The sequence below is a fragment of the Bos taurus genome, chromosome 5 (assembly GCF_002263795.3).
Source record: "Bos taurus isolate L1 Dominette 01449 registration number 42190680 breed Hereford chromosome 5, ARS-UCD2.0, whole genome shotgun sequence".
Classification (NCBI taxonomy): domain Eukaryota; kingdom Metazoa; phylum Chordata; class Mammalia; order Artiodactyla; family Bovidae; genus Bos; species Bos taurus.
This window is the reverse complement of record NC_037332.1, coordinates 109,367,898-109,394,163: the sequence shown is the minus strand read 5'-3', so window position 1 is coordinate 109,394,163 and position 26,266 is coordinate 109,367,898. Positions and strand designations below refer to the sequence as shown.

The window sequence follows — 26,266 nt, the reverse complement described above, 5'->3', positions numbered from 1 at the left end:
GGATGTGTGCACAGGAGACATTCTGCATAAAGCCTTCCAAATGCTGCTCAGTTAGAGGAAACTGACCTCCTCACCTCCTCTCTAGGAGTGGCCCAAATGGCCCCTGACCTGGCGTCACATCCTCCCCTCGATCCTCTGGGTGCCCTGGCCTCTCTCCTGCTTTTCATACATCCTACCGGTGTCCTCTGACCCCAGAACCTCAGTGTGGCTACGGGCTGCACCTGTGTCTCCACGAGGTCATTTCTGACTCCCCACCCAAACTGCACAGTTCAGTCATAGCACCGAACTGCCTGCGGTGACCCCGCTGCTGTTCTGTGTGTTACAGGGGCAGAAAAGCACTCCTGCTTCTCCTCAAGCCCTGACCACAGAGCCACTCTTTTTCCAGAGCCCTCCCAAAGCCCAGGTCTCAACTGCCTGCATCCCAGCCAGGAGGCTGTGTCTGCGGTGGGGCCAGCAGCATCTAGAATCTTAAATCCTGCCTCGGCCTCCCACCCTGACCCAGAGACAGTGACTCTGGTCTCCTCTGGGGACACAAAGCTGCCATCCCCTCATGAGGGTCTGGCAGAGCTCAGCGTCTGTGTGGGCTCGTCACCCACGGGCCCTGGTGTCAGGATCCAGGCTGGGTTAACGTGCTTGGAGGGGTAGCAGGAATAAAGAGACACAGGCAGGAGGAACATCTGTATTTAAAATTCCTCCCCTTCATTCTCTTCTTCAAATGAATCAGTCCCCACTTCCTCATAATCCTTCTCCAGGGCAGCCAGGTCCTCCCGGGCCTCGGAAAACTCGCCTTCTTCCATCCCCTCGCCGACGTACCAGTGCACGAAGGCGCGCTTGGCGTACATGAGGTCGAACTTGTGGTCCAGGCGGGCCCAGGCCTCGGCGATGGCCGTGGTGTTGCTCAGCATGCACACGGCCCGCTGCACCTTGGCCAGGTCTCCTCCGGGGACCACCGTGGGGGGCTGGTAGTTGATGCCCACCTGGGAACAGAGGACCGAAACGCGGTGGTCAGCGGATAACTCAAGCTGGGGCACCCTGGTCATGTAGTGGGGAGGGTACGGGGCAGCAGGCCTGGATGTGATGAGACAGGATCACATCCCCTCTCTGCCCCCACATCACATCACATGTGAAGGTGGGGGGCAGGCAGGTAGAAGTGCATGTGGAAGAGAAAGCAGAAGTAAGGGGACTGGGTGGGGAAATTCAAGGGGAGGGGAAGAGCTGACAGAAATGCTCCTAGTGAGAAGGTAACAGGCAGGAAGGCCAGGGGTCTCCAAAGAGAGGAAATAGCCTGCAAGTGTCAGACATTTTCGGAGAAGGCAATGGCACCCCACTCCAGTACTCTTGCCTGGAAAATCCCATGGACAGAGGAGCCTGGTGGGCTGCAGTCCATGGGGTCGAGAAGAGTCGGATACGACTGAGCGACTTCACTTTCACTTTTCATTTTCATGGATTGGAGAAGGAAATGGCAACCCACTCCAGTGTTCTTGCCTGGAGAATCCCAGGGACGGGGGAGCCTGGTGGGCTGCCATCTATGGGGTCGCATAGAGTCGGACACGACTGAAGCGACTTAGCAGCAGCAGCAGCAGCAGTCAGACATTTTTATCTCTCAAGCGGCAGGAGGAAACAAACTAGCGATATTTTTTCCCTCTCTATACAAATTTAAAAGGAGGTTTCTCTTAAAATACTGTGTTGCCATAATGACACCTGGTTTCGCCTGAAGTTAACTATTCTGAAACCTAGAGATAACCAATGCCTTTTTCTCATGGAAATGTTTGTCTTAAGCTATGCTAATGTGCTATACATTTACCCCAGACTCTGTCTTCAAGTCGGTTCTGCCTCTTGGCTCAGAACCTACTTGACAAACCAGTATGTTATACTCAGATATTGTTCCCCTAATCTATGTAAATGAAACTATTTGTATGGTGGTCTGCCCTTCTTCAAGATTCAAGTTAATCATTTTATGGCCCAGGATAAACCATTTGGTGCCAAGATTATCCCAAAATGCATCTTATGGGTGAGGGGCCTGGTGGCATTCTGAATTTTAAGACATTCGTTTCTTTCATTAACAGACTGCTAGTGACTATATAACATCCAGCTGAAGACTAGCAGGGGGGTACTCTTTCTGTTCCCTTCTGATGCCTATGTCAGAAGCTTTCTCTATCTCCTTTATACTTTAGTAAAACTTTATTACACAAAAGCTCTGAGTGATCAAGCCTCGTCTCTGGCCCCGGATTGAATTCTTCTCCTCCGGGGGCCAAGAATCCCAGCGTCTTTGCGCGATTCAACAACGACCTTCCACTAGGAGACATAAGCAGACAAGTGAGGGTCCGGAATGGGGTCAGGCAGGGGATGTGCACAGTGCCCGGAGATGGAAGTTATTGTGAATTCACTCCTTCCAGGGGAATTTCAGGTTTTCTCTTAGTTATGCTGTGAATAGATTTAGGGCAATTTCTCTGCCAAGGGTGAATTTTGCGTGAGTGAGTGCATGCTCAGTCCTGTCCAACTCTTTGTGATACCACGGACTGTAGCCTGGCAGGCTCCTCTGTCCATGGGATTCTCCAGGCAAGAATATTAGAGTGGGTAGCCATTTCCTCCTCCAGGGGATCTCCCTAACCCAGATATCGAATCTGGGTTTCCTGCATTGGTAGGCGGATTCTTTATCACTGAGCCCCTTGGGAAGCCCCACCAAGGGTGAAGGGTGGTGTTTAAAAGATCACAGAGACATCCTCAAGCAATAAATAAGGAGGTGCAAAAGCTTCTGGGGATGGTGTCTGCATCTACCAGGCCCTCTGCCTCTGGGGTGTGAGGCTTCTTGAAGGAAAAGCATGGAAATCTAAGATCTCCCTGGTGGTCCTGGGGTGAAGAATCCACCTGCCAATGCAGAGGACACGGGAAGACTCCACATGCCTCGGGGCAACCGACCCGGTGCACCACGACTGCTGAGGCTGCGCTACAGACCCCATGCTCTGCAGCAGGAGAAGGCAAAGGCACTGCAATGAGAAGCCCAAGCACCACAACTGGAGAGCAGCCCTGGGCCCTCCAAGCTGGTCTGGCCCAGCTGAAGGGGGGCTACCATCCTGGAAATCTCCCTTCTCCCACACACACTCCAAACCAAGAACTCTGGGGACCTGGGAGGGGCCTCAGGTGACCACTGTGACGACACCCACGGGACACTGAGAACCGGGAGCTGCTCCCCAAATGCCTCTCCTGCCTAGGCCACTGGATCTGCACTGCCAATCTCTTAAACTCACAGCTTTAAAATACAAGTCCTCTTGAGAGGCAGAGGTGGGAGTGGCACCAGGCTACAGAGCCAAGGCGGGTGACCCAGAACGGTCTACCGTTCCTCTTAGACGAAAGCGGCATGGTGGGGGTGGAAGTGACGCTGAGACGGGGGCAGAGGATCAAAGTGAGGGGGGAAGGCAGTGCCACATCGCGTGCCCGCTGGACCAGCCAGCTGTGCTCTCTCTTCAACAGCAGCAGCCCTGGACCCCTGTCAGTGGGGACAGACACCCTGGGGAGTGTGCTACCGCGTGAACTCCAACACCGTCCACCCCCATGGCGTGTGCTTTTCTGAGAAGCAGCCAAAGGTTCCAGCACTGCCTTATCCTTCTGGTCATAACCCCGAACTTCAGCTAGAAGTGGAGGGCCGAGGGGACTTTCCTGGTCCAGTGGTTACGACTTCGCCTTCCAATGCAGGGGGTGCCAGTTCGACTCTTGGTTGGGGAGCTAAGATCACACATGGCTCGTGGTCAAAAAACCAGAAATGTAAAACGGAAGCAGTATTGTGACAAATTCAATAAAGATGTTAAAAAATAAATAAAAGGATGAGAGTATGGGGGCATCGCTTTTTTGTTAATTTCTCGACCACCCTTTTTTTGCCTATTTATTTTACTACCAGCTTGTTTTGATGTTTCTGTTTGAAAGAGAAAATAACAACTCGGGGTAAGATCGTGAATGTTTTCACAAGAGTGACCAGAACTGCCACGTTATGACAGGTGCAGTGCAGAGGAGAGGGTTCCGGCCGAGGGTGGGAGCAGAGCCATGCGGAGGCCACTCACCCATCAGCGGCTCAGCCAAGAGCCTGGCACATGGTGCCTCGTTTGCGAAAGTCCCACCAGGGAAAACTGAGATGATGAGCTCATCTCTGTCTCCAGCAACTGGCACAGCCTCCCCTGGTGTTCGGTAAACCCCTGAATTATTAAAGGCCTGCCGGAGGGGACTAGCTAACACGAACAGTGGCAGTTGCTCTGATGGTGAACTCTGATGAGAGACCCTGGGCGGAGGCAGTTGCCTGTCCAGCCAGGGCAACTCAGAGAGGCAGCTCCCAAGAGCATCCTTGGTCCTGAGAGCTGAGGTCTTTTATCCCCCCAGTGACCCACAGAACGCAGACCTACAACCGGCTCCCAGCTCACTCCTGCTTTGTGGAAACGTCAGGGCTTCATAATGTAAGCGAATCACAGCCATATAATAACCATAAAATTTCTTATCCTTACTCTAAATTGATGAAAACATACAAGGTGAACAATTTTTCAAAACAAACTGGGGAGAAGGACACATGCTTTGTTAGAGGAGGGAACTGCACCTCTTCTCTGGCAACTTGAATAATCCGGTCACTGCATTCTCTGATCTGGGGTCAGATCAGGGCCACCCCCACCCGCTCGGCCCGGTTAGCCCACTTGCACACACTGGCCTCAGTTCTCTCCTGCCAGACCTCTGAGATGCTTGCAGACCATCCTGTGGGAGCGGTGGGCCCTCCCCCTTTGCAATACTGCCCCTCCCCTCTTCCAGTAACCGCCCCCCTCCCAGGCTCTCCAGACCTAAAACAAGTGCCTGAACGAATGAATGAATGAATGAAATTAGCATTACACTGGCCTACGCCCCTCTCCCCGTGTTGTCCCAAAGCTCCCTGGAACGCGTGTCAGCCCAGGACCCCAGTCTCCACCCGTTCCTCCCCATCCTTGGTTTCCCTCTGCTTCTCTAGCTGTCTGTCTCCATCGTGTCCCCTGCTCTCACCTTGAAGCCCGTGGGACACCAGTCCACAAACTGGATAGTCCTCTTGGTCTTGATGGCGGCAATGGCGACGTTCACGTCCTTGGGCACCACGTCCCCCCGGTAGAGCATGCAGCAGGCCATGTACTTGCCGTGGCGAGGGTCGCACTTCACCATCTGGCTGTTGGGCTCAAAGCAGGAGCTGGTGATCTCGGCCACGGACAGCTGCTCGTGGTAGGCCTTCTCGGCTGAGATGATGGGCGCGTAGGTGACCAGTGGGAAGTGGATGCGGGGATAGGGCACCAGGTTGGTCTGGAACTCGGTCAGGTCCACGTTGAGGGCGCCGTCAAAGCGCAGGGAGGCCGTGATGGAGGACACGATCTGGCTGATGAGCCGGTTGAGGTTGGTGTACGTGGGCCGCTCGATGTCCAGGTTGCGCCGGCAGATGTCGTAGATGGCTTCGTTGTCCACCATGAAGGCGCAGTCCGAGTGCTCCAGGGTCGTGTGCGTGGTCAGGATGGAGTTGTAAGGCTCCACCACGGCCGTGGAGACCTGGGGGGCCGGGTAGATGGCAAACTCCAGCTTGGACTTCTTGCCGTAGTCCAGGGAAAGCCGCTCCATGAGCAGAGATGTGAAGCCCGAGCCGGTGCCGCCCCCGAAGCTGTGGAAGATGAGGAAGCCCTGCAGGCCCGAGCAGGCATCTGTCTGGGAGAGGAGGACATGGACAAAGCTCTGAGGACACCCTTGCGTGGGCACCGGCAGACGGCCTTCGCTGTCCGCCTGCTCCATCCCACAACATTTTCAAGTGGGTGAAATCAAACTGTCCTTGAGGAAGTCAGAAAACACAGGAGCTGCAGCGCTCTTGGGAGGAACGGCTGAAATACGGGGCAGCAAACACGCTCTCGCCTCCAGGTCCACGAAGCTTCCAGCCCCGTGGCCTGTTTGCACCAGGAATGAGGCTCCGAAACCATGGTGGTTAAGGACTTTGCCCGTGTGGACCCCAGCTCCTTGGCCCTTTCCCTGGCCCTGTCCTTTGATTCTGTGGAAACTGCAGGCTTATACAGCCCAGCCCAACCATGCAAGGTGGCTCAGGGTACCAATTTCAGAGGGATAAATGGGTCAGAGACCCTGAGATTTAACATCACCTTTGCCATTTCCCAGCTGTAAATACTCGAGCAAGTTACTGAACCCTCCAGACTCACGTTTCTTCTTAAAGTGCGGACAATAAACACATTCCTCTCATAAATAAGGTTACTGTAATCGTTCAGTGAGAAGTCCTACTGTGATCAGCAAGGACAGTGAGCTCTCACTAGATCTAAGAGAGTTCGCAAGTCATGGAACTTCCCCGCTGGACGTGATCTATGACTGTGTTCAGTTGGATGTTCTGAACTTTGGGGATCGCAAATGACTTTGCGACTGATGACCCCCATGAACTCTGCTCTAAACAGGAAAGGTGAACACGCAAAAACTCGGCACCCTTAGCTCCCAAGTCAAGAGCCCCTGATCAAGCTTGCCTCTCCACTGTACAGATTAGGAACGAGGCTCAAGTAGACAAGTGACTCCCTGAGCTTCCCAGTCAAACCAACCCAGCTCAGATCTTGACTCAGCCACTTTCTAGCTGGGGGACCCAGACCAAGTCACTGAATCACTCAGGCTCTCTATTTCCCCAACTGTAAAGCCCAGGCACAAGATTGCCTTTGTATGGTTGTTTAGGGGATTAAACAAAGGAACGTATGTGACATTTGTAATAGCATCTGTAAAGTGCTGAAATAGATCAACAGTCTTCCTCTTCTCCTCCAAGTTAAATGCCTTGTTAAGTGAAATAAATTCACCTTTTCAACCTGCTCAAAATAAAACAAAAAAATGCTTTGAAACCTGTTGCTGCCATCCAGCAAAGAGTTCCACCTTCCTCACCCCTGGGATTTCTCCCCACCACCACCGCAGAGCATCCATACGTGCTACCAGGCACCAGCCTGGAGGGCAGCCCACATGGCCCAGGAGGAGGAAGGGGTGCCAACCCAGCACATGCCTCTTACAGAACACAAGCAGAAATTCCCAAGTCTCAGGTGTTTATCCTGCAGCCGGGGGCCACGTCCTCCCGCCGGCCTGTCGACCTTGGCGGGCTCTCCAGCTCCCCGCCCTTGCACACACGTACCAGCTTGCGGATGCGGTCCAGCACCAGGTCGATGCTCTCCTTGCCCACCGTGTAGTGGCCCCGGGCATAGTTGTTAGCTGCATCCTCTTTTCCTGTGATCAGCTGCTCCGGATGGAAGAGGTGGCGGTACGTTCCGGCCCGAACCTCATCTACGGAGAGAGGGCGACCATCAGACTTACTCCTGGTTCCCAGAGGAGACACCCCCCTCCCACGAGAACACACGACACCCCTATCTACTAAACTCCACTGAGGTGGAACAGACAACCCCAGAATACATTTGCGAGGCTAAGGGAATTCCAGGGTAACACAGGCTCCAATAGAGCAGTAGCCTGGGACTCAAGCAGCAGTGAGAAACCAGCTGCTCTGCTGGCAGGACCTTAGGGAGCCTTGGGTTTGTTTACAAAGCTGGGCAGATACCAAGTCTGACTGCCCGGACCCCCAAGGCTTCCCTCCAGTTTTTCCTTCATGCTGCAAAATTTACCCCAGAATATAACCACCTTCACTTGCCTCCAGATGCTTCAGGGACACAGGGAAAGATTCAGAATGACCTGCTCCCAGGCTTCCCTGGGATTGTCCCAGCCCTAACTTCCATCTCCAGAGGCAACAATACACATCAGGCATTAGAGATATTTCAGAACAACTTGGAAGCAAAGCTGTGTTCCAGGTTCCAGAAGAGCCAGAGCCCGAAAGTGGTTCCAGTGGCATGGGGGCTCTGCTCACCTCTTAGGCCCACCAAAGTGGACACCCAGCGGACCAGGGTGCCTTAGGCCCCACCGCCATCCCCTCTCCTCTACAGCACCCCTCTGCTCCTCCAGGGAAAGCACCCATCTGTGCAGCGGCCCAGGAAGGTCATCTGTCCTTTCTATATTGGTACAAGTGTCCAAAAGGTGGAGGGCCTGGTGTCTGTGGCCCCAGAAACAGTGCTCAGGCCCTAAAGGCAGTGCCCAGACACCCCTGGGGACTCATCCGTCTTTGCTGGTGAGCAGGCTTTGAAGCTGAGGAAATGCTGATGAAGAGTGTGGACTGAACCAGGGGCGCTGTGGGCTTGGCGGCAGGGAGAACAAGAATTCTGCCTTGACACAAGTCAGTACTCCTGTTTCCCTAAGATCCAGACGAGGTTCACTCTAACCTCCATCAACCTCGGGCTGTAAGAGAAAGTGCCTGCTGCTATTTCGTCTCGTGTGTGAGAGGCTGCAAAGTTACACCAGGCCCACCAGGACAGACTACAATCAGTGCAGAATTGGAAACATACACTTTGGGAAACTGACTATGTGAGGGCTTCTTATAATTTCTGAAACTACTGGTATTTTTGATTCTTAGTATTTAGTGAACAATCTTGGCAATTTTGGTCTGCCTAAGCAGTTTTGGGGGGAGAGCACCAGGCTGGAGCTTTAATGGAGGAACAGACCTCTGATCCCCACTTGAGACCCCGAGACTGGGGAGGGCTCCAGGAACCAAGAGTCACATAGGGTGAGGGTGGGGGTCTGGAGGGTCACCCTTCCATGGGGAGGTCAGCCTCCCAAGCCTCCCCAGACACCACGGTGGACCACAGCACCATGGTGGACCACGGCCTCTGCAGCCTGGTGCTGCTCCTGGGCAGGACCCTGGCCCACACTCACCCACCACTGTGGGCTCCAGGTCGACCATGACGGCCCGGGGCACGTGCTTCCCATTGCCGGTCTCGCTGAAGAACGTGGTGAAGGAGTCATCGTCATGGATCTTGCTGGCCTGCGCACCAAAGGTGCCATCGGCCTGGATGCCATGCTCCAGGCAGAAGAGCTCCCAGCAGGCATTTCCGATCTGGACCCCAGCCTGGCCCACGTGGACGGATATGCATTCCCGCTGCAGGCAGAGAGCAGGCCAGTCAGAGCCCCAGCCGGCCTCTGCCCAGGCCCCCAGGCCCAGCCTCTGAGGGCGTGTCCCCCCCTAGCACTTGGCAGGCAGGACACCCTGCCCCTGCCCAGCAGGTGGGCTCTGGGCCCCATGGCATGTGGATCAAGACTCGGTTCCAAGGAAGAACCCCAGCTCCATGGTTTGCTGTGAGGGTGGCTTTCCACGGTTAATCCTTTGTGTCAAGAAAAGGAAAGAGAGGGCCAGCCGCACAGATGAAACAGATGAAATTCCCAACCACAGGTGGACTCCTGCACCGGTGAAGCCGGTCCAAGAAGAACCAGTGAGAACAGCAGAATCCATCCTCGAATCCACCGCTGTGCCTGGTGCACTGATCATGTTCCTCCCTCAGCCAGAGTCTCCCAGACGCTGTCTCTCACACACACACACGCACACACGCACACGCACACACACACGCACACACACATGCACACACTTCACATCTCCCCATCACCGAGCAGAGAAACACTCACGGGAAGACTGTGTATTGGAGTCTGTATCATGGGTGTCATTACTGTTTCATATACAAATGTAGGAATAAGAAAGGGTCAGTACAGGAGCTTCCCTGTGGGTCCCAGCAGTTAAGACTCTGCCCTCCCAATGCAGAGGGCCTGGATTCAATCCCTTGTCAGGGAATTAGATCCCACATGTTGCAACTCACAGCTGGTACAGCCAAATAAATAAATAAATATTTAAAATAAACATTTATTTTTTAAAAAACAGGATCAGCACATCAGCAGAGAAGGGCTGGGAGGGGACAGGCAAGCTAAGTCTCGTCTGTGGCCACCATAACCTATTCCCTCACCCATCAGGCCAAGAGCCAAATAAAGCTGACCTTCAGAGGGTCCTTCTCCGTGTTGTGGTGTGAAGCCACAATTACATGATTGGTTCTGGTACTAACAGCTTAGGATGGGGAGGGGTGCGTGTGTCTCAATGTGTGAAATGATAAATGTGTGGGTGTATGTTTGTAAGAGTGTGATTGTGTGTTCGAGAGTGGCAGTGTGTATGTGTGTGCAGACGTGAGTGTGTGTGAGTATGTTATGGTTCTGCTGGGACGGTGTGCCCATCACCCCCCATGCCCCTCCAGGGAAGCTCTGGCCTCACAAGGAGCCTCTGTGCCTGGGACAGAGCTGGGCCGGGAACCATGTGCCTGGTGTGTGGCCTTCTATTCTTATCCATGACCCGAGCTGGCATTTTCCAGCTCCAGGGAAACCAAGCGTGGTGTACAGCCTCCAGAGACCAGGGCTGGGCAAGGGGTGTGGGACTCCTGGGACCCTGGGGCTCTCCCGGTGTGGGTGTGGGGTGGTCAGAGGCATCAGGACCCAGTGCCCTAACGCTGCTGTGCAATGTGCACGCTGGTCTCTGTGCTGTTTGGCCTCCGGGTGTCACAGAGGCCTGGCCAGGAATTCAACCGGCCATGTTTCCGTGAGCCTGTTGGACAGGAAAGGGCTTTGCTCACGAATCTTGCCTCTCAAGTTACGAGCTGTGCTGTGTGGGCTGGGCTGAGGTACATAACCTCCCTGCGTGTGAAAAGCACAAGTCACCATGATCACTTCTGCTATGGTCAGCCTTGTCTTCAGCATCATCATCATGCATTTTCATCCCTGTAGCCTTACTCTCCCCTGGAAGATGCACCCATGGGAAGCCGGAGACCTCAGGCTGCCCCTCCTCCTACAAGGAAAGGGCTTCGTCCTAGGGCTCGATTCAGGCCTGAGGAAGCAGGATCCTTCCCCAAGAACCCCCGAATCCAGCAGCTACCAACTGGACCACACTTTCACAGGAAGCCATGGCCTCCTTGGGGGTGGGGCATGTGAGCGAGGGGACCTGGAGAGGCCTGAAAGGAGCTAGTCCCACATGCTGTCCTGTGGCTCCACCCCCAACCATCTCCAGGCACCCCCCTCCCCTTCCTGGGTGCTCTGGGACTTTCTGGAAGGACGCTGGGGTATTTCAGGAAGATCAAAGGTGAGAGGAGAAGACAGAAGGATCTGAAGTCCTGAAGACCACCAACGTGGGGATGCAGATGTTCACACATCGCTTTAACCTCATGCGAGTCAATACGCCACTCTCTATAGCGGAAATCAGCCTCACACATGGGCACACAACATTCAGGAGGAGGGAGCTGGTTTCCTTGTCAAACTAATTCACAAGAGTAACTGGAGGCATGAGATAGACTCAAAAATAACTGATGGGCCCATAGATGCCTCCAGGGCGGCCTCTCAGCGCCAGTCTCCACCAGCAGAAAGCAGGACTCCCTGGGATGGGGGGGTCCAGGTCTGGGGCAAGGAACACACAAGACGATCCCCTGTGAGGACCTTCTGTAACACCATGGGGAGCCCAAGAGCACAGACCCAGAAAGGGCTCAGAAACCACAAGAGGCTCCCTAGGCCAAAGGTGAAACAACCCGAGGGTCAGAAAGAGGAACAGCAGTAGTCAACGGAAACGGGATGGACACGCAAAAATCCACAAGCCCTTCATGTTGTTAAGAAAAAAAGCCCACAGGAGAGAAACGCATCTACCTATCCAAACAGCCCTGTTGATGAGGGAGAGCATTTCTTTTAACAGAAGACAGTGAGCTAGTCAGGGTGGAAGGAATAATACACTAAGAAATATTGCATATAATAGTTTCTAATTATATAGTTGATTTGGACAAGGACTGAAGGGGAACTAGATGTTCACAGAGTGCCAAAGAATCACTGTTACTTACAGGTCACAAGGGGAAGTTAACTTCAATGGTTACCGGCCTCTGACCCTGGGATGGATTGTAACCTCTGACCCTGGGATGGATCGTAACCCCACGGCAGCAAGAAAACCGATAATGCAGTAGGACACGCACACCTCCCAGGAAAGCTTCTTGTCAGCCTTAACAATACTGTATATTAACACATACATATGGAACATAGAAAAATGGTACAGAGGAACCTGTTTGCAGGGCAGGAATAGAGACCCAGATGTAGAGAATGGACGTGTAGACACAAAGGGGGATGGGAGGATGGGACAAATTGAGAGAGCAGCGTTGACACGTACACCCTGCCGCGTGTAAAACAGGCAGCAACGGAAAGCTGTCGTACAACCCAGGGCACTCAGCTAAGGGCCCTGTGATGACCTAGAGGCTGGAACGGGGGACGGGCTGGGACGGAGGCTCAGGAAGGAGGGGACATATGTGCACATGTAGCTGATTCACTTTGCTGTACAGCAGAAATTAACACAACACGGTAAAGCAATTACACTCCAATAAAAAAATAAAATTTGTTAAAACTTAAATACTCAGCCTTAATGTATTAAACCCTTTATAAGTAGCTCCCACTTTATAGAAAACACAGGGGCCCAGGGATAAGAGACACTACGAGCATGAATCCACAAGCTGGTAAGTTCTGCAGGGCAACTGACCCGATCTTCTCAACTCATGAAAATCAAAGGTGAGGGAGGAACGGACCCACATCAAGGGGAACTTAAGAAACATAACATACACACAGCGTGTGTGAATGTTAACTCAATTCTGGTTTGAACAAATCAAAATATTTGAGGGGCTAAATAGAGAAATGGCTTGATTTTGTTAAGCATGATAATGAAAGTGTAGTTAAGTATCGAAAAGCTCTTATTTTTAGAGTCACTTCTGAAGCATTTAGGGTAAAATGTCATGACATCTACATTTGACTTGACTTCAACAAGCACAGCAGATAAACATGGCAGAAAAATAGCAATGATTAAATCTGGACGACGGGTATGCAGGCGACACGCTGCCATGCTTCTCTGAAGGGTTGACAGCTCTCATGCTGACAACCCAACATTAAAGACAGGAGACAGCGAGGTCCAGGTGAGGCCCGATCGACAAGGGTGCGTTGACATAGCAACCCATCGACAAGGGCCAGGCCTGTCCTGTCCCTTTCCACTTCGCCATTCATTCAGCTGGCAATTACCAAGAGCCCAGTTTGTCGGGCAAACAAGGGCTGTAAAGTTACACACGGGAGACTTCCTTGGCGGCCCAGTGGTTAGGACTCAGGTGCTGTCACTGCTGGGGACAAGGGTCCAATTACCGGTTGGGCAACTAAGATCCCGCAAACCACACAGCACAGCCAAAATAAATAAATAAATAAAATAAAGTTACACAAGGAAATCACCAGTGAAATGAAGTTAGGCAAGGCCCCCAGTGCTAACATCTGTGCCCCGTTTGCACCTGCCCTGAGGGGACAAGGATCCCACCCGCTTCTCCAGCGACTCTTTCTTGTCACCACCTCCCATTCCTGCCTGGAGGTTCTACACAGAAAAGCCAGGAGCATGTCCAGTGCTGACAGCCTTGGGGGCGGCTCTCATGCCCAAGACAGGTAACCGGGGAGTTTTGTGAGCTCAGAGCCTTCAGAAGCTCGAGCCAGGCCAGCCTCACAGGTCATCTAATACCATTCCCACCCCTTGTTTTACAGATGAAGAGGCTGAGGCTCAGACAGGTAAAGGACAGACTGGGGATTTCGCAGCTCTGTAAGGAAAGAGCCTGGGCTGAAATCCAGACCTTCTGACCTCTGCAGAGTCCTCTCCTGGACACCACCCTGGACCCTTGCCTCGTTCTCACTCTTGAGCCCCAGGGCCCAGGGGCCACACCCCACACCATCATCAGCCCCCCACGCCCTCATCAGCCCCCCACGCCTACATTGGCCCCCCATGCCCACAGCGGTCCACCATGCCCACGGCAGCCCCCACGCTCACTGCAGCCCAAGCCTGACAGCTGGAGCCCAGGAAAGCTTGTACAACAACACTCCAGACCAGAAAAAGCTCCGCTGCAGAGAGAACAGAAGAGAACGGCTCGGTGTGGGCGCCTCAGAAAATAGGCCACCCTTCCTGGAAGAACCTAGCCTGTGCTCAGGGCCTGGTGTTGGGGGGTTGGGGAGAGGCTGGTGTGTGCTGAGGAGGGTGCTGGTGTGTGCTGGGGGGGATGGGGGCTGGTGTGTGTTGAGGCGTGGGGGCAGGCCTAGTGTGTACTGAAGGAGAGGGGGGTGGAGAGAGGTGGGGCAGGGCTGGTGTGCACTGAGAGGGAGAGGGGTGTGCTGACCCAGCAGACGGTATTTACATCAAGTGTTTGCTCCAAACTCATGGTTGGTTCAGATTCCCTCTCTGGCCGGCAGAGCTCAAGCTTTCTTTCTCACACTGTTCCTCCCCCAGTTCTATCCTGACTCTGGGCTCGTAGAGCTGACTCCAGCTCTCTGCTCTTGGGACCCTGTGAGAGGAATGGGGTCCCCTCTCGGCCCAGCAACCCAGGGGGTGAAGGTGAGGGAGATGGAGGGTCTTAACACAGGAGCTCCCTTCCCCAAGCAAATTATGACACCCCTACCCAGACCTAGTGTTGGGTGACGACAGAAGTGCCCTGCTCTATCCACTCCTGCAGCAGATCTACAGCCAAGTGCACAAGAGGGCATCGAGAGGGGCTGGGCCAACTCCTGCTCACCCTTCAGCATGCTCACTCATCGCCCTCTCCTGTTGGAGGTCTGGAAGCCCCCACACCAGCATGGGCCACCTCCCCTTCAGCACTGTATCGCATGCTCCTAGCTAACTGTTCGCTGTTCGACTTTCCTGGTGGACAGCAAGGAGCCCCTGTTTTCTTGCCAGATTCCCAGCATCGAGTACAGGGCTTGAATGCAGCAGGTGCTCAATAAATTCAGGGGTGATTGGAATGAAAACCCTGCTTAACAAGGAGCGGGTGGCCAGGGCCTGCAAGGCAGTGGATGCTAAAGGAAGAAAAAACAGTTTCTGGCTTGGTTTCCTGGGGGGAGGACTATTTGCAGGCTGCGTGGAAAATTCAGACAGGCTGGTAGGATCTGGGGCATTTCAGCTGGATTTGGAGCAGGAGAATTTAGGGCAGCTCCCACAGACTGCTTAGGCTGTCCGAAGTCTAGGCTGGTGGAGGCCGTGTGCCCATGACCATCCTCCATGGAGAGGGTGCCCAGCTCTGCAGAACAGTAGGAAAAATGTGCTCCAGACTTGACAGTGCTGGTCTAACTCCACGGCCAGAAATCTCTCCTGGTGTCAACCTTATATGATTTCTATTTTAATATTAATTGTTTCCTTTTCATTTGTTCTCAGAGAACTCAGACACGTTAATTGCAGTCCTCTGCAGAAGGAGGCTCTGGAGCTTTAAAAATGGTTTTGAAGTATCACAAGCCAGCAAAACGGGCATATTATCTTGGAAGGGAACTGACAGGCCAGCAGTGAGGGCCAGTGAAAACCCGGGACCAGGCCACATACCCCGACCACCTGTGTGTCAACCCACACGGTTGCCCTCAGGAAGCTTACTCCTAGGCCCACGTACTTCCAGCTGTCAGGCTGGGATGATGAATCATGCCAGGATCCAGGTCAGAGACAACGGGTGAAAAGCAGAGCCAGGGTTCCCGAGGGATGATTAAAGCAAGAACAACATGATTCCTGGGAGGCTGCGTTATCTCTTCTCAAAATCCTTCAATTAGATCATATTTGGACTCAGAGAACAGATAGCAAGCTGGCGACAGCAGGAACAGAGTCGACCTCAGTTAACATCAGGTGAGGACTCAGATGGCCGGCGTCGCAGCCGGGCAGCAACAAGGTACCACAGGCGGCCTGGGGAGCGGCCGGGCCGGTCACAGACTCCCAGACTCTTTAGACACTATGAGGCCAAAGGCCCTTGAGCTTCAGCCGACACTCAGGTCAGGCACAGGAGAGAGCAAGCAAGCTTTAATCAGCCACACGTGGTGCCCACTGTCCTCCCGGTCTCTTCCACACGCAGCTCATCACAGAGAAATTCTAACAGGAAGACGCCAACGGGGGACGTTGGCCTCAAAGACCACGGAGAGCACTGTGGGTCCCTGGTGGCCAAAGGCAAAAGCAGTGTCCACCCCATCCCAGAGCGCCACATCCTCCCACCCACCCCATCACTAGCCCTGTACGTGCCAGCTCTTTCCTTCTCAAAACCTATTTTAACTTCCCCTCTTCCTTTCAAGGTCACTGAGACATCCCTCAGAGAGGACAGAGCGTCACCCCTGGGCTCTGCATGGGCCCAACCGAAGCCTGGATGCTTCCTATGGACACACTGCCGACGTGCCTAGGGACCTCAGGGGACCCGTACTTAGTGATGGGAAGGGAGAACGGTGCAGTGGCCGCAGCCCCCGCAGGTGCCGAGCTGGAAGACACGCCTGGACTCTGCAGCGCTCAGCCACAACACCTCCACAGGGGAGCCCGCAGAGGCCTGCGGACGCAGAAGCAGTGTCCATCTCACCCCGAACACTCTGCCCTCTAGCCTCTCAGCTCTGCAGGAAGACAGGCTCTTTGTTGCCATCTGATGTCAGTTCCCCCCCAGAATGCACAGGCATGCTGCTAACCCAGGAGGAGAGCAGTGAGCAGGCTGTGCCCTCATCCCCTGTGAGCCACAGACACTTTCTCTGAGGCCTGGAGTCACTGACAACGAGACAGGTGTCACAGCCTTGGCTCCCAGGAGAACTGCTTGCCAGACGGACCCTGGGAGCAGACTGGGATGCTCAGTTACAGGGTTAGTTATAAAATCCTCACTTAGAACCTAAGAAATGCCGAGCCCATCCTCAACATGGGCAGCCTTCCCAGCCCTCCAGAGGGGAGTCCAGACACTGCGGAAGGAAAGTCCTTCTGCACGGGTGGGACTTTGGGGCCAGGTGTGCCCCAAAGTCATCCTAGGGTTTTAGGAACAAGTCAAGGGGTTTTTAAAAAGAGATCCTGACCCTGGGTCATTTGTAGTGATGTGGATGAACCTAGAGTCTGTCATAGAGTGAAGTCAGTCAGAAAAACAAATATCATATATTAATGCATACATATGGAATCTAGAAAAATGGTACAGATGAACCTATTTGCGGGGCAAGGATAGAGATGCAGACATAGAGGACAGACATGTGGGCATGGGGGTGGAGGGAGGATGGGACAAACTGAGAGTGGAGTACTGACATACGTACACCGCCATACGCAAAACAGACAGCTAGCGGGAAGCTGTGTGCAGCACAGGGAGCTCAGCTCGGCGATGATCTAGAGGGTGGGATGGAAGACGATGGGGGCGGGGAGGCTCAAGAAGGGGGAGATGCATGTATGCATATAGCTGATTCATGTTGTTGTACAGCAGAAACTAACACAACATTGACAAGCAATTACACTCCAAAAAAAGGAAAAAAAGAGGTTCTGTAATTGTGAAACAGTCAACCAAAAAAATGTCTTCCCATCAAGACAGTGCTGCCCATGTATATAAATGCTCCAAATAGAACCTGTTACATAAAATTCAGTGTTTCAAAACAAAGAGTCTCTTTCCAAAACATTCAGCCATAGATTTTCAGTTAAATATCTTTCAGATTCTGTAGCACATTTAAAACAAGGTTTTTACTTTACATTTTTTTATTTACTAGATATTTTCAGAAACCTGCCTATTGAGTGCACGTTGATGTCTGTTTAGAGAGCTGGATTTGGGTCCTGGGATCCCCTCACTGCAGCTTTTAGGTGAGAATTGGAACACATAAGAGGCAGCACTCCAAAAATTACACAGCACTAGCTATGTGCTGGATATTATAAATATTAAATATCAGATCTTGAGTGAGCTGCCTGGGATGTGGTTCAGAATAACGGGGGAGGCGGGGGTGGCGGTGGAGTGAATGAAGTAAGACTCATCATTAAGTACATAATTGTTGAAACCGGTTGAGGCATACACAGGGGTTCATTATAATGCTCTCATTTTGTATATGCTTGGATTTCTCTGCAATGAAAAGGTTAAAGTAGTAAAGCTAGGTGGAGCTTTGAAAATTTGAACCATAACCCCTCTTCATTTTGGAGATGAGAAAAACTACTTCAGAGAGATTAAGTGACTTGAAGTCACATAGCTAGCTGCAAAGCCAGGAGCCCCAAACTCCAGAAACCCCTGGCTCTGGGCTCCCTCTATGACCCCTGGCCTCAGGCAGGGGTGGACTCCTCTGGCCACTGTCCCAGTATTCCCTGGGAGCCTGCTCTGGGGAGCAGGCCTGGAGCTCGGATGGGCAGAGCTGGGGCCAGAGCCAGGGGCCCTGGGCACTTTCCAGAATGAGGAGGAGGGAGGTTCTCACCTGTCCTGCTGGCCACTGACACTGGAGGAGGAGTGCCAGGACAGCCTGACCTTGGCCTGCCAGTCAGGCTGACGCCGCCCCCTCCCCCAGTCAATCTTGCCACCCTCCCTGAGCCCCAGACAGCGGGGCCTCCAGTCCACGAGATTTCTGGGTTCTTTGTGTTTTGAGGCATCAGGGTGAAGTGGACTGGCAGCAAATTTTACCCACCCCAGGACTCAGGGGGCGAGGGGAGGGCCTCGGGCTGGTGGGACCGCTCCAGCAAGTGAGATCCCAGTCCCAGAGGAGAGGGAGACAGACAGATGGTGTGGGCACCGCAGCCAGGGTAGGAAAGGAAAGAAGTGGTCTGAAACCCTGTGTGCCAAAGTCCTCTGGCTTTGACCCGCTTGAAAAACTGGGGAGCTGGAAGCAAGTGCCAGGGCCTGGGAAGCTGAGCTGTAGGTGGAAGTGTCCCAGACCCAAGCCAGATGGCCCCGGGGTGGGAAAGAAGGAAGCCCCCAGCGTGGGGCTCTGTCACACTTGGTTGGTGGGACCTGACCCAGTGCCTGGCCCAGCCCCCACCCCCAAGTCGGGAATCCAGGACTGCCTGCCCAACCCCACCCCGCCGGCCCGTCTCCCCCACCGGGCCCCTGAGTTGCCTCACGGTGATGTCTCCGAACCTAATCTCCCCTGGTCCCCTTCTCCTCACCTGCGTGCACAAATCTCCCTTTAGGCGCAACTCGCCCCAGACTCTACTTTCTCTCTAGGAAAAGGCCACTGGCACCAGGTGGGTGTTCCCCCCCCCCCCCGCCCCCGCGCGAGGGTATGAACCCCTCGACCTTGAACTGACACCCCTAGAAGACTTCGAGCTCCGCGGACCCAAAGCGCTAGCTGTCAGCCGCGGAGGAGAGCGGCTCTGGGGTGGGCGCCCCCACTCTCTTCCCTCCCCATCCGCGGCCCAGCGTCCCCCGCGCCCCGGCCCCGCAGGCTCACCATCGTGGCCGCTCCAGTAGCCCGTTCGCTCCCGCCTGGGCCTGCCCACCCCAACTGCTCCAGATACAGCCGCCTCCGCTGTTGTGACACCGGGAGGGAGGGTGCCGGGGACAGGCATACTGGGCCAGCAGCTGCCCCGCAGCATCACAGAGCTGGGAGGGAGGGACCGGACAGGTCACAATCGCTCCGCCCCACCGGCCCGCCGGCGGCTCCGACTCCGCCCGCGGAGCAGCGCGCAGGGGTGGGGTGGGGGGGCCGGTTCCTGCACTGCGCTCGGCTCGATCATACTTTGTGACCCCAGCTGCCCAGGAAGGAAATGCAAAGTGCTGTTTGAGTTAAGTGTTCACGCTCCCAAACTTTAATCCTCTTCCTGCGGCAGGAAAGGCAGCTGGTTGGGGTTGGGTGCGCGCAGACACCCCCAACCCAGGAGGGGGCGGCAGGTTGGGAGCAGGGCTCTCGGTGGGAGGGACGGGCTCCAAGCTCAGCTCTGGAGCTGCTCATCACCTCGGCTCTGAAGCCCTTGCACCTGCCCCTAGGCTGGCCTGGCTGTTGGGGAATTCACTGAGATAACGGTGAGACTCTCTCCGACCCACCGCCGCAGGAGGTAACTCTCAGTGCGTCTCTGTTCCCGCTTCTACTCCTCTGTCCCTGGACATCACCCCTCCACCATTATTTTCAAGTCTCTTTCTCCATCCGTTTATCATCTCTCGCTCTTCCTACTTTAAAGTCCAGAATGTGCAGAACAACCTCAGGATTTCAGCAGCCTCTTTTTTCTGCCTCTTTGCTAAGACCTTCTCTTGGGGGCAGCAAGTGATGTGGAAGGGCCAAGGGCCTTGCCCCACTCCCCTGGGTTGGGGGTGGTGGGGTGGGGACAATGGGTCTGGCCCTCTCTTCACACTTAAGATTTGGCCATGGGATTGATTACAGTTCCCTCACTTCCCCTCCTCCCCTCCCCAGTTTAGCTGTAAGCATTGCAAACTTCCCCACCAGTCCAAACTGAGCTGAGACAGTAAGGCACTCCAGTCTCTTCTCCCACTCTCTTCAGGCCCCGCCCACCAAACCCTGAGAGACTCCAGGCAAATACACAGCTTTTCTGCAAGGTGCCACCACACACAGCTGCTCTGGCAGGATTCGATGACTCGCCAAGTGTCCCAGCACACAGATCCACCTTCCCTTCCTGGCTGTCTATCTCCGGCTGGTGGAGAATGAGAACATGATTTTGTAGCAATTTGTTCTGCTGAGCGTCCATTCCTGTGTTGTCTGATCTGTACTGTGAGTTTCTAGAGGACAGAGGACGGGACACGCGTCTTATTGAATATTTATTTATTTGGCTGAACTGGGTCTTAGTTGTGACATGTGGACCCAGTTCCCTGACTGGGGATCGAGCTTGGGCCCTGAGCATTGGGAGCTCGGAGTGTTAGCCACTGGATCACCAGGGAAGTCCTCTGGGGCACATGTCTTAATCATCTTTGTACTTTAGAGCATCTCAGACACAATGCTTTACACACTGATACATACAGTGCTTAATAAATTATGAATTGAATTGTCTATAAAGATCCTAAAAATTGAGAAACATAATTAAACTAACTGCCAAGCACATGGTAAATGCTCAATAAAGGATGATGACTATCATTAACTATGTATTTATTTCTCTTTGAAACTCCCATAGCATACAGTGATCACTTTATCACTTCCATGACATTTACCATGCTTCACTTTGGAATCTTTTTTTCTTTTTAATATTATTTGGATCTTCATTGCAGCATGTGGGATCTAGTTCCTTGACTAGGGATCAAACCTGGGCCCCCTTGCATTGGTAGCATAGTGTTTTAGCCACTGGACCACCAGGGAGTCCCTACTTTGGAATCTTGGTATGTGTATATGTGCATGTGTTTATTTCTACAAAACTGGATGGAACACCTTGAAGTCTGGGGTGTTGGTGCTCTCTCTCAAAAGTAGCTAGTCAAGTGCATCAAAGATGCACAATAAACATTGCTGAGTAAATTGATTTTTTGAGTTCTCTTTGAAATTACCAAATAAATTCTTCATGTCATTAAGAACAGGTTCTTAATATCTTGGGGGTAAAAATGATAATGACAATACTGGTGATTATGATGGCATTCAGCAGCCTTTGTCATGATGATTCCTTGACCCTTATCATCTTTCACCTTTATGAGGTTAAGGGTTGGCAGGAGCCATGTCTATGCCATAAATGCTGAACATGGCATCTTTTGGTTCCAGGGAGATAAAAAGAAGGGTAGCTGGCATACACTGAATTGTGTCCCCTCTCCCACACAAATGATTTGTTGAAGCCTTAACCCTCAATGTGACTCTATTTGGAGATGGGTCCTTGGGGCCTTTAGGGAGGTAATTAAGGTTAAATGAAGTCATAAGAGTGGTGCCCTGATCCAGTAGGATTCATGTTCTTATAAGAGGAAGAGACACCAGAAGTGTATGCACAGAGGGAGGCCGACCAAGAAGGTGGCCATTGGCAAGCCAGGAGCAGAGGCCTCACCAGAAATGGACTATGAGTTTGGACTTCCAGTCTCCAGAGCTGTGCGATAATTCATTTCTGTTGTTTAAGCCCCTCTTGTGTGGCATCTTAGAAGACTAACATAGTAGTCTGAGTCTTAACAGTAAAAAACAGTGACTTCTTTTTGGTTTTTAAGTCCTCTGTTTCACAATTATTTGGTCTGGGGCAACCTGGATCCCACCTCCATTCTATGTCGTTCTCCCGGAGTAGAAGTTTGGAATGAAAGCAGGAGATGTGTTTTCAGTCCCTGTGATGGTTAATTTTATGTGTCAACTTGACTGGGCCATGGGACACCCAGACATTCAGACATTATTCTGGGTGTGTTTGTGAAGGCGTTTCTGAATGAGATGAACATCTGAATCGGTAAGCTGAGTAAAGCAGATTGTCCTCCCCATTGGATGAGGTGGTGCCAGGAGGGAGCTCCGCCCATGACAAAGGTCATGAGGAAGGAGGCTCGGCATACGCAAAGGCAGGATCGAGCCTCAGGAGTCCCCCTGGAAATTCTCGAGCATCTACCCCCAAAACCAGAGTCTGCCTATTTTCTGCTTTGTGCTCTCACCTACACCTCTGACTTTACGGGGGGCTGTCCCCCACCACCTCTCTCTGAAAAAAGAGTTAATTTACAGCTCCAGTTAAAGTTCCTGGGCGTGACAAGAGTGTTTCAACCTACAAACTCCTTTGGAAGTCCTCTAGCCTGCCTGAATAGGTTCTTCCGGCCACATGTGATTGTTCAGAGCCTCCCAACTGTGAGAGGCATGAGATGTTCTAAACTAATTACAGATTCCTTTGAGCAGTTAAAAGATTGATTAGAAATTGTACTGGTGAAGGGTTTTTCACTTTTTGGGCCAATGTTTGCTGCTAAGTTTCCATATCCCTTACCTACTGTGTCCCTGGCAGTGTATTGATTAATATAATTGGTATATAGGAGTGTAAATAGTAGCTTTAATGTTTGTAACCTTGGACCCTTGAGTTAATTCTTTTCTTGTTATAGCCCACCACACCTTTGCTCTATAGGAATGCAACCTTATCTAATGCTTTTGGAGGGTGGCGCCTGACTTTAGAATAATCACCTTTAGAGAAAAATAAGTTTTCTGAAGAAAGGATCTTAAAATGTTAACAGGCCTCCTGGCCAGAAGATGATGTAAATCACCTAAACTTTTGCATATGATAAGTTTGAAAGCCTGGCTTCGATTAGGATCAAGGACTGCTGTCCTTGGATGACTCTACCCCTTCCCCCATTATCCCCTATGCACAACTTAAGGTATAAAAACTACTTTGGAAAATAAAGTGCGGGCTTTGTTCACTGAAACTTGGTCTCCCCATGTCATTCTTTCTCTCACCTTCTGGCTGAATTCCCATCTGGGGTGGGAAGGCTCGTCAAGCCTATTAATTTTGCCTGGGCTTCTAAGATCTGACCGGGGAGGCCTTAGTGTCTCCTCTCCTTCGGGAGAACGGGAGGACGCCTGCGGCCTACGTAGGTGACGCAAATTCCTTATTTTGGAACTTTATTAGCTTTCCACATAAACCAAGTTATTCAGCCTCTTTTCTCCACTGAATTTCCTCACTGAGCTATCCTTATTTAACCACTCTTTATATCCTTAATTAACGTTTAATTAAGCAATTGTTTCCTGATCCTCGCCGACGCCGTCCCCACTTTGAATTCCCTGGATCCACCAGGGCTGGACCCCGGCAAGTGGGCCTCATCCAGTAAGCTGAAGATTTGAATTAAATGAAAGGGCTGAGTAAGAGGGACCAGCTGCCTGCCTGGCCGCTGAGCTGAGACCCTGGTCTTCTCCTGCCTTGATCTGGAGCTTACACCAGCAGCTCTCCTGGATCCAACTTGAAGACTATGTCTTAGGCTCCATGATCATGCAAGCCAGCTCCCTATTTTCTCTCTCTCTGTGTCTGTGTGTCTCCTATGGGTTCTGTTTCTCTGGAGAACCCTAATACAGTCCCCCTTTTTGCAGGTGGAAAAACTGAAGTCAGATACAGGCTGTTCACAGAGAAGAGCAATGTTGCTCTTGACAGTTCGGAACTTCCCTGCTTCCCATAGAGATTTTTAAAAATCAGCCTCAAAAGCAGGTGATTTGGACCCAACTAGGATACAGCGTTTCATTCTTGTAAAAAGAGTGAAGTAGGGACTTCCCTGGTGGTCCAGGGATTAAGAATCTGCCTTGAGATGCAGAGCACGTCGGTTTGACCCATGGTTGGGGAACTAAGATCCCACATGCCACGGGGCTTAGAACTAAACCCAGTACGCCACGACTAGAGAGACGTCTGCGTGCCACAGTGAAAGATTCCGCGTGTGGCAACTAGGACCGGGTGCAGCCAAGAATAGTGAATAGGAAAAAAGAAAAGATGGAGTTTACTTTGCCGAGGGGAGACTGGAGCCTGGAGGAAGACCTGGTACCTTCCAGGCACCCACACTGCTAGGGGAAGCTCGAGATTCCCGGAGGAAACTGTATTTGATAATAGAATTATCTAGATTTAGGCACTTGCCAAATGGATTTAACTCTGGTGATGGGTGATTGCCTGCCTTAAGACCGCTTGCATTTGAATGCTGGGCTCCCTGCTTGTGTCCCAGCCCTGCAGGTGCTGAAAGGGAGGGGGCGCTGATGGCCACAGAATCGCAGGTGCACTGGTTCGCCTCTGAGGGCTGACCACTGCACAAAGGTGGAGGCACACAGCCCAGGCGGCCCTGCTCCCAGGCGAGTCCCCTCCTAAACCCACCATGGAGGAGGGTCTGGGTGGCCTTGTTTCAAGCAGGGGACAGCAGCGTTTTCCTGACGGTTCTGATTCCTCCTCTGCTCCCTGCCTGCCAGCTGGCTGACGTCAGAAGTGGGAGCTTTCAACGCATCCACTCCCATGGTGTTGCCTTTGATCCTGGCTAAGCTCAGCTTCCTGGGTGGGAGCCGGGGGTGGGGGCAGCCCTTTAGGCCCTCACCTGCCAGTCACAGAAAAATGAGATGGAGGGGACAGGAGGCAGTGGGCACTTAGAGCTGGGGGTCAAAGACTGACAGGTGACATGCAGAGAACACTTGAGCTCAGGGAACAAAGAAAAACTCGCCTCCTTCACAAATGGGGGCAAGCTGGTCAGAGGCCAGTGGAAGCCCTGCCCTCACCCACACCTAAGGCTCTGTTACTGATCCTGTGACCACCTTCTGCAGCTGCCAGCCCTATTAAAGGCACCAAACGAGCAGCACCACAGGAAAGATAAGGCCGTCAGGTCAGTATCTCCCCTCAGGCCTTGGTGTTCTGCATACAGTTGACTCTTCACTTTCAGAAGGACTGCTGGGTTCTCTTGTTTTCCAGAAATTTCACAGAATGCTACGGGTATCACAGAGATCCAGGCTTTCTCCACCATACCCTGGCCATGTGTTAAAAGAGTTGGAAAATAGCTTTCATCATCGACGTCATAAATCCACTTAGAAAACTATCCCAGGAAAAATAACCGTGTCGTTTCATGGCCTTTGCACATACAGCCTGCTCAGAGCTGTTGTTTATACTAGCAAAAAGTTGGAAAGAACTAGAAGGCCCAGCACACCAGCAGGAAGGATTATGTGGCTGCTAAAAGGAGAGCTTGGAACCTCGACCGTCACCTCGTTTGGAATAAGGGTCTTTGTAGGTGTCACTAAGATCTCAAGAGGAGAGCACCTGGATTAGGGTGCTTCCTAAATCCAGCAACATTAAGCGAGACAGAAAAGGACAAGACATAGAAACACACAATGCGGTAAGGCAGGGGTGGGAGACATTCGGCCACAAGCCCAGGGACACCTGGAAGATCCTCCCCGGGGCCTCTGGAGAGAGATGCCCTGACTGCGGACTTCCAGCCTCCAGAGCTATGAGAGAGTAAGCTTCTATGGTCTGAAGCCCCCCGGCTTCTGGTCATTTGCTTCAGCAACCCCAGGAGACAAATGTGTATAGTAGAGAAGCAGTAATGCTGAAAACTGAATAGATAATATTAAGAACATAGAAAGCACTAGATACATGTTTATGCAAACAATATGCACGTGTATGGAAGAGAAGGTGAGATGATGTTGCTTTTATGCATTTTTTTTAAAGTAAGGTTATTTGAATGAACATATTTCATGTCTTACAAATATAATGACTAATGTGGCCTGTTCACAACCCTGAAAATACAAGTCTGGCCACCCCGTGTGGCAGGACAGCCACCCCAGGACCATGCTGTTCTTCACTCTGGTCAAGTGGACATTGGAGTCTTGACCCCAACAGCACCACCTCACAGATCCACCATTAAAATCGGAGTGTCCACCCACACCTGCTTCCCTGAGACAGAGTAACTCCCTCTCAGGCCACAGTCCCCTGCCTCTATCTTTACCAAATACTCTCTCACAAACCCCATCACCTCCCCACTCTCCAGCCTCACCTTCCACAAGCCCGAAGAAAAAGGTGAGGCAAATAGCATGTCATTTCTTGACCTAGTCCTGATTAAACAGCCCCAAGAAAGTTAACTCGCATTTGCCTATGTAACAAGACACAGATCCCTCAGGGACCATTAATCTTATTTAATCCAACTAAATGTGCTATATGCAAAGTCCGTGTCTATTTAACCTATTTCATGCACCTATTTCAAATATTTTAAGTGGATTTTATCAAAAAGACTTAACCATCCTATTTTATAATAATAAATATTTTGTAGTATTTTAA

The 26,266-nt window shown here is 52.3% G+C and overlaps 1 protein-coding gene and 1 long non-coding RNA gene across 2 annotated transcripts; one reads left to right on the top strand and one right to left on the bottom strand.

Annotated features, from left to right (window-relative positions):
* Positions 1-666: 666 nt before the first annotated feature.
* Positions 667-19,213, bottom strand: TUBA8 (tubulin alpha 8). The gene is given in 5 exon segments (NM_001077095.1): positions 667-977; positions 5,011-5,691; positions 7,142-7,290; positions 8,761-8,983; positions 19,066-19,213. Coding segments are annotated over 5 exon segments (1,350 nt in total). The 5' UTR covers positions 19,069-19,213; the 3' UTR covers positions 667-683.
* A 34-nt stretch (positions 19,214-19,247) lies between these two features.
* Positions 19,248-21,073, top strand: LOC112446773 (uncharacterized). The gene is made up of 2 exons (XR_003034871.2): positions 19,248-19,669; positions 20,111-21,073. It is a non-coding gene; the product is annotated as an uncharacterized lncRNA (long non-coding RNA).
* The last annotated feature ends 5,193 nt before the right edge of the window (positions 21,074-26,266 follow it).